An 8,980-nucleotide genomic window follows, 5' to 3' on the forward strand; every position below is an offset into this window, starting at 1 on the left:
AGGAGTAAGTCTGGCTGTGCTTTAATCACCATCATGTATTACTTCAGCCACAGAGTACCAGGCAGATTAAGTAGAAATGCACACGTTTTAGCTCATCATCTCTGCAGAAGTGTGTGAGAGGCTCAGTTCCTGGAGAGTTCTAGGTGGGCACACAGACAAGTCTCTCTTCATGCAGATTCACTGGCCTCTACTGGCTTAATCATATGGTCCGGTTTGTTCCCAGCAGCAAAGTGATCCCACATTTGAAGATAAAGCCGCTCCAGGTCCATTGTGTACTGTTTCGTGTTGAACAAAGGACTGGATATTCTCTGCTTCCAGACTTTGCCACGTATTTTTTTCAGGCTACAGAAAGAGTTAAAGCAGTCAGGAACTTTCCAAACACTTAGTAATACTGTTCACTTTTGAAATCTACTATGTTCAGCTAACCCAGTACTGCCAGTACAACTGCTTAAAAAACACCTGCTCCCCCAACTTCCACCCAATTCGTACTGCTGTTCCTTCGTTTCTGACAGACCAGCACGACCACTTCAACTCACAAGAGCCACTAACATTAACCACTAACTTGTCACATTATCTGTACTTTTTACAGCGTGATTTCAGCAGTAAGTGACAAACTACTTGATTTTCAGTTTAAAAATGAAAGGTGAACTACACTTCACTTTTTACCAGGTAAGAGCCTGCACATGAGCAATTTCTTCAGAACAGGCAGCAATGTTACTCAGTCTGGAGCTTTGTTAAATTTACTGTAAAAGCAGAAGCCAAGTTGACTGCAAGACAAGAAATCTCTAGATGAGGATTGCCTAGCCAATTTTAAATATTGAAATATCTGCATGAGATTACTGATAAATCTAAGCACTGTGCCCAAATACAGCATTTCACATTCTTGATGTTACATTACACACGTAGTTTGCTTACTATTTATTTATTATAGTACAAATTTGCTTACTATTCCAGATCAGTTCCCAGTTTCACAGCAATATCCTCATATTCCTGTCTACTTTTTGCAATGAGCTCAAGACAACCCAGACAAGTAAGCTGGGAGGCAGCAACTCGTGATGCAAGAGTCTCGCCTGTTAAAAAAAAAAAAAAAAAAAAGGATAACAGGAGTGAGTTTTTCAAGTAATATATTGAAGAGTGTATGTTACTTTACTTTAGCCTCTGTAAGAGGCAACGAAGTTTGCTGGGCTTGCTGTTCGATACTAAAAAGTTAATACTGTTCAAACCTATCTGCTCTGTGTAAGATCCCTGCTGCATTACCTGGCATAGTGACCATTGGAGTCCCAGCCCAGAGTACATCCATCCCAGTTGTGTGCCCATTGCAAAGCGGAGTGTCTAGACAAACATCAGCCAATTGCCCTCTCCTCACATGTTCTTCTTTGGGGGCAACGGGAGAAAATATGATTCGATTTTGTGAAAGACCCAAGTTTTGTGCGTATTGCTGAATATTGGGTTCTCCTACAGCTGGGAAACGCAGTAGCCACAGAACGCTGTTTGGAACTCTTTTTAGGATCTGTAACACCACAAAAAAAGCAGCAAGTACATAAAGTTTGGTCAGAAACATTTTATTTTCTGAACAAGGAATTACCACATACCAAAATGAAGCAAAAGACATCATCATTCAATACTTTATTCTCCTGAGACATAGAGCAGGAGAAAAAAAAAATTCATTTCAAGTGGAATAACTAGGGTTGCATTTCTAGTCCCTCTGAACAAGACAGCAACTCTGAGCAATAGTTCATAGAGCAGCACTTAGAGACTAGTTCTTGAAATTTATGGTCTCATTTATTTATAGGCCCATGCTATGAAATATAAAAAAAAAATTACCTCTCAAGTAACTCTCCGCAATAGTCTATAAACTGGACCTTGATACAGACACTCAGTGTTCAGATATATCAACCTATCAACTGTCAAGGACAGTTGTAACTTAATTGTGCAGACTAGAGAAGACCAAACTCTTTTCACGATGGAATACCAGTATACTTAAGCTGTCCAAGACATATTTTTTCACTGGCTGAAGTACAGATGTGATTCGAAATCAATGTAAAAAATTCTACATTCTGTTAACACTAAGTCCTGCAACATAAGCATTGCAAGGATTTGAACAGCTCAGGGTCAGCGTTTTCCACAAAATGGTTACAGTTTTAACTTGCATGAAATTTCTGCTAACTTGAACAGAACAACTATGTTCCAAAAGTCTGACCTTAGACTTCATATTAGACACAAATACTCACATTAGCCCACATCTGTAAAGTGGAAGGGTCAATCTTATATAGCTGATTGAAGTTACAGTATACCACAGCATCCTCTGGTAAGCCATACTGAGAACGGGTAGTAACAATTATAGTTCGTGGAACTTCTTCACCAGTTGCTGCTTTGTTGTTAATCTAAAGGAAGAAAAAATAGCTATTGGAACACTGAAATTGCAGGAACCAAGACTATGCCCTGGGGAACTGTCCTGAGAGACACTGCAACATTTGTTAGCATCGTAAGTTATTGTAAGCGTATCTTTGGTTTTATTACACAAAACAAAATAGTCTACTTACCCATAACAAGAATATAACTGGTATGCATACATGCTGTGGATGCCACAATGTTGCAACCACCAAGGCACAAAACACTGGGCATTTTCATGCCCTTGCTGTATCTCACTGAAATTCCAAGTAACTGGAATAGTTGGAAAGAAGAATCATATAAAGAGGCATTACACATGAACTCCTACCCTTGAGACCAAAAATAAAATTAACACTTCAAGGAAAAATAAAAAAGTATTCAGAAAGCAAAGGGTTTGATTTGGTTGGTTTGTCTTTGTGGTTTGGGGTTGTTTTGGGTTTTTTTATGTTAAAAGACAATACACACAGAACAGATAGTCAACACTGAAGATACAGCCTAATACGTAACTGATAGACTGAAAGGAGCTAGCTGACAAGGAAATAATGGGAAATGCTGAAAATTAGACTAGAACAGTCAAATGAATTTCAAAAAAGAATGGATCTTACAGCCTTTACAAAGAATAGGAATATACTAATAAAAACCACCAGAGCATGAAGTTGGGAATATCAGAATACCATGCAAGAGTCTTGAGGATTCGTAAAACGGAAGTATGATTTTTTTAAGAATGACAAGCAAAGGGGGGATCAAAGACTAATTAAGATATCAGTACAGAAAGGGCAAGTACTTAGAACCTTTTTCTTTACATATATTTGTTTTACAAAAATGTATATAACAGTAGATACAAGGTTATATAGTTCAACAAAATTTGGTAAAAGTGCTAACTTATCCAGGTCACTGAGGAGACCTATAAAACAAAATGCACAGTTCTCATCAACCTCTGCCCAAAAGTAGCTGATATCAAAACAGAATAAGCACAAAGAAGTGTTACATTATTGTGATCAAAATATAGAAATCGTGTTTTAAAAGAGCACTGACAGAGCTTAGTTTGTTTCATCTTGGTGGTGGAGTTCTAAGACAAGAATTCTCTATTATTCTCACAGGACAATTTCTGGGGAAAAAAAAAGCTAATAAGCATCCTGACCAAACTAAGACATAATCTACTACTAACTTAAAGGAATGTCTCAGCTGTGAGCAAAAGAGCTCATAAAAAGGCAGGAGATTATAGACAGAGCAGTGATAATAAAAGGTCACATATAAAATATCATAAGAGAGCCTGCTTAATGATTGTAAACTGAATAAAATTCCAAAGCCAAAAGAGTTATGTCAGTGTCAAAATACAGCATTTTCAGTAAGAACTGTTCTACAAAGGAAGCAGCATGAAACAGAACCAGTAACTGCCACTATCAGTAAAATCCCGCGAACTGTTAAGCACTGGGAAGCAGTGGTATAGTGCACAATTCAGAAAGATGTAAGGAGATAAGTTGCTGGGATACAGTGTAATTACTTTGCCTGTACCACCCAGCAATTTTTTTCTAAAGGGAAAACAGAACTGAAACTGAGTAACAGCTTGCAAATGCCCTGTAGGCTGCTGGTGATGTGCAAATCTTGCCTTCAAATTCTGAACCACTAAGTGCGTCGTCTTTATGCAACAAGATTAAATTTCTTTGGACTTTATATACCTCTTGATATAACCCCTCTCTCTTCGGAGGGAAAGTTCATCTTCCAGTTCACCTGTTGCTTATAACACATTCTTGAGTTCCTTCAGTATGAGAACTAAACAAATCAACACAACAGAAGACAGACAAGTGCTTGGAGGTTTTTCTTCCTTGTTATGTTAAAACTTACAGATATAATACAAAATCGAAGAGAACAGAGTCTTGAGATGCCTCACCTGAGTAGTTGCTAATCCATTACTGATGTTGAATCCATTGATAGTTATCTGAATTTGCCCACGATTAATCATCTCAATCACAGCTTCTGCTATTGTGTTCATGGGAATGACTGGCATACTGAGGGCGGCATTACCATCTGCATTGTCACAGCTATCAGGACACTTCATCTAAGATAAATCACGTAAGCATCAAAGAAAGTACTAGCTTCAGCCCTTGAGTTGGAATACACAAAGGAGTAGCTCTCACCTTAACAATCTTCACATCAGGGAGGCTGTCAAGGAAAGCCTTCAAGTCAATGCCATTCAAAACAATTCTGTTATCATAAATATGACCATTGGACTTGAAATCAATGACTGCTTTCTTCTGTTTAAAAAAAAAAAAGTTTTTTAAAAAGTTGCAAGATCCCTTACCAAGTACTACAGTAGGTGTCATTCTATAAACACAGCTATAGAAAATAACTACTTTTCTTGCCCGATCTTCCTACATACCTTCAGATGGGGAAACATGTTGGCATGGTCTCCAATGAAGAAAGTGTTTGGCATATAAGCTAATTTCTCTGAATATTGCTCAGCCACCTCAACTGGGGAAGTTTCTTTATCTGTGATGATATAATCCATGAACAATGCTCCACTGGTCCCAGGATACCCTAACCACATTGCCTAAAAAACAAGAAAGCAAGGCTCCAGTCTCAGCCGTATTGAAAAAATAAAGGAAGTTAAAAATCAACACATTTTAGGGCAAATTTTCCATCCAGAGATTCAAGTTCCTTCTTGTGTTTTATCAACGGAAGAGCAATCACTAACCCCAAACTTTCACTACTGAGACAGTGAACAGGTTCAAGGATGTCCTAAAATTGAACCCTCAAGCAAAAGATGGAAGTACCCAACTTCATGGAGCCAGAATACTAAACATCAGCGATTATAGCTTCTCTTAGCTGAGACAACTTCTGTAGCCTAGAGTGACTTTGATTCAGACTTCTCCCAGTCTCTGTCCATAGGCATATCAAAAAATCCGGAGTTGAAAAAAGTAACTCTTGACACTGATTCTGCCTTATTCTAACTAGAATTTCACTAAGCCTAAAGAAATGAAACACAACTCATTTCTGCAACTGCTTCAAATACCCCTTCTTTGTTCTCACTAATGCAAGAAAGACAGCGGTGTTCAGGAACCTCACAGAATTAAGCAGGTTTCTTTCAGGACACAGTCAACTACCATAAAGCACATAAAAACCCCCAAACTACTCTGCTTCAACAGAATGATCCTATTTGCCTCATATATGCTAAACCCTAAAAAGTGTCTCCTGCTTACTGATCAACATGAGACTTCACTATTTTTTCCACTCTGCCAGCAGAAAGAGAGAATATCTTCCTACTTTCCAAGTGGTTTCTTGGAGATAAAGAACCCTCTAACTTAGTTACCTGAATAGGTGCTGGTCTCAGGGCAAATAATTCATTACGGGCTCCTTTGGTGTAACCATTCATATTAATGAGAATGTGTATTCCATCCTGATGGATGCGGTCTGCTGCTTTTCCATTACACGGTATCTGGAAAATAAATAAATAAATAGATAAAAGTTATTTTTGTTTTCAGTCTTTCAGTAATTAATGTGGTTAGTCATTAGTGTACCAATGGGTAAATGGCAACTGCATAATCCAGGTGAGATTTAATTCTCATTACACCTGGTTTTACACAGGTAAAAGTCCTCAACTCAATGGAAAAAAAAAGTGCTGAAGCCAAGAAAAGTATCTGGAAGCAGATGCGGACAGAAATTTTAATTGTGGTACTTGAAGATTTCCCCTGCACGTTCAAATCACAGGAGTGATATCTGTGGTTGCCGAGTTCAGCAAGCCATGCAGAAAAGTACCACAAATAGACCATAGAAGAAACTTCAAGAAACACTGAGAATGCTTCAGTTCTCAGCTGCATCAAAAGGTATTACCAATGACTTTCAAGAAGAACAGCAAAGCCTTGGAAACTACAATGTGTCTCTTCCTGGCCAATACTGAAAGGTAAACAATTTTGAATTTCTCCAAGAATTAATTATATAATTAGTCATTACCCATGACCTGATAAAAGAAAACATTTGATAGATGCATCTAATTCAGCAGCAGTAGAACAAAAAACAAAGGCTTGAAACAGGCTATACAAAGCAGAACAGCCTCACCATCACCACTCTTGTAAGGCTAATTAACAACCAAAGCTCATGGAAGGCAAGTGGTAGATTTCAAAACTAAGGTTGGGAGGATACAAGGAACTCTTCAAACTGAAAATCATGAATAAGCCAATTAACTACTCTGCAGCTACTGCTGACTCACTCTACAATCAATACGCACCATAAAAGTGCTTCATTTTTGTAAAAAGGGAAATCTACTTAACATTTTATAGCAGGATAAAGGCATGAACATAGGCAGTTACATACCTCTGAGTGGACAACAATTTGAGTTTCCATCTTAGTTTAACTTTCAGTAAATTACACTGCTAATGCAATAGAACACAACGAACTATTTCTACCAGTTTGACCCTCCTGCACAGATCTCTAAGAGCTGCACTGTAACCTAAAATTTTGAGTTCGATGCCTCAAGAATTTTAAATAGACAGCTCAGTGTATCACTCTGGAAAAAGATTTTTTTTTCCCTAGATAGCTGTTAAGTCCAACAACAAATATGAAACTGCTGCCCTGTTTTACTATGACCCAGGGATTTCAACATCCACAGCTGCAAAAGTGGGGGGGGTGGGGGGTGGAGGGGACAGACAGCTTTCCACAGCTTACAAGATCAACTTTGCAAAATCCACCTCACTACTGACATCAGTTTAGCATTTTTACTTACAAGATTAGGTTCTGAACGACCCGAGTTTAAAAATCACATTTAAGTTATAGCTATCACCGAATCTGGGACTGTCCAGGTGCCACTCCAGTTCCATTATTACTGTACACTGATTATCCTATGTTGCTTTAGGGTTTTGCCAGTTAGCCTGAGATAGTATAACTTCTATGTATCCTGAAATCCCTATCAGTTTTCATATGGAGCTTACAAAAAAAACAAAACAAAAGAACCCCACCACCTACCTGTAAATGTTACCAAAACAGCCTCCTCCAATGAGAGGACAGGCAAAACCCCCTCATCAGTCATTAAGCCTCTGTCCGGCTTCACTGGAGTAAAGCAAGTTGTGGGAAGTTTGCAGTTATGGCATCTTGACTTACCCATGACATTTAGATATGACTCTTAAGACCTAATGGAACAGTTATTTAATACTACTATTATTACTTTTTAATAATTACACAGAGATGATCACACTGCATCCCAGGTAAGGCATAGCACCGATACATCCACACACTCCACAATTCTCAAGCCTAACATTAGCTGAATTCAAGAAATGATTGCAGCTAAAAATCTCAAACTACAGGCTAATCTCTTTCTTCACTCATGTTTGCTAAAAAGTCAATGCACCAAAAAAGCTCACCTGAGATAAGTCAATGAAATGATTTGCTTCAGCCATCACTTTTACACGGAAATTTGTACCATCATCAGGACTCAAGGCGTAACAGAATACCTATAATATAAGGCACTAAAAATTTATTTTCTGCAATAACTTGCCAAGAAAATAACTTTGTTATAAAAGATACAGTATTACAATTTTAAATTGCAACACCAAAATTACATCTAGTTTCATACAGATTATATTTATTTGTGCAGCATTTACCAGTTGAGAATTTGTAATTATTGAGAATCGTAATTATGACTCCAGTTGAAGAGACAAACTAAGCCTTCACAGGAAGCTTTTTAAGAGATTCTTTAACCAGTAACTAGTTGTCTCCAATTAAGAGACTGCAAATGAATCTGAGAAACTCAAGGTTGATGGGTAATGTAAACAGGCATCTTTACCTAACCAGCACATACAGATATACAACAAACAGAAACAAAATGCAGAGAATTTATTATCTTGCACAACAAAAGCAGTGGTTTAATAAAAAACTTAGCATTTAAATTAAGCTCTGCAAAGCTTGGTAAATCAGAATAAGAAAGACCGCCCTTCCTCTTGGGCTGACTCAAAATCAAATGGTGTATTTCCCCCACATCCCACATACTCAGACCACCAATGTAATGGTTTTGTGAAAAAACTGCTTCATCGTCACATCTTGAATAACAATTCAAGTATGCAGCTTTGCTACAAGGATTTCAGGTTACAAAGACTTCACAACCAGGAAAAAGCAGGAGAAAAAAGCCCCAAAAGAGAACAAAAAAGAAAGGATTAATAAAAAAAAAATTTGCAAGAAGGAAAGACTTAAAACCTTTCACAAACACAAGCAAATTGTCATGTCTTGGAAAATGGGACTTCAAAACCAAGGCAATTTAAACAGTCATGGGGCAAACAACCCAACTGGGAATTCTATTTAAAACCTCAGTCTCTAAACATGACACCGTGACTGTCTTTAGCACTGCTAACTTGTATGCACTCCTTGTATAATTTCCTTTTGAAAAAGCAGTAGCCAGACCAATCTAAAGTTCATGTTTGTGATTTAGGTATCCCAGAGAAAAACCTGCGAAAAAACAGCAGCAGAAAGTGAACGAATTTACAGATATACACCTGGTTTCAGAAGTAACTGGGCAGTAGCAGCTTGATGTTGAAACACATCTACTCAAAGAACAGCAGCTGAAGCTGGGCCACAAATCACAGAATCGTTTTGGTTAGAAGAG

The 8,980-nt window shown here is 37.9% G+C and overlaps 1 protein-coding gene across 1 annotated transcript; it reads right to left on the reverse strand.

The window, feature by feature from the left end:
• Positions 1 to 7,835, reverse strand: LOC104502062 (UDP-N-acetylglucosamine--peptide N-acetylglucosaminyltransferase 110 kDa subunit-like; the record flags this gene model as incomplete). Its single annotated transcript, XM_010145974.1, has 9 exons — positions 1 to 342; positions 947 to 1,070; positions 1,258 to 1,510; positions 2,232 to 2,384; positions 4,283 to 4,450; positions 4,530 to 4,646; positions 4,772 to 4,942; positions 5,702 to 5,827; positions 7,746 to 7,835. Coding segments are annotated over 9 exons (1,377 nt in total), but the record flags the coding sequence as incomplete, so codon positions are not given.
• Between the last annotated feature and the right edge of the window lie 1,145 nt (positions 7,836 to 8,980).

This window comes from Buceros rhinoceros, unplaced genomic scaffold, assembly GCF_000710305.1.
Source record: "Buceros rhinoceros silvestris isolate BGI_N320 unplaced genomic scaffold, ASM71030v1 scaffold42181, whole genome shotgun sequence".
Classification (NCBI taxonomy): Eukaryota; Metazoa; Chordata; class Aves; order Bucerotiformes; family Bucerotidae; genus Buceros; species Buceros rhinoceros.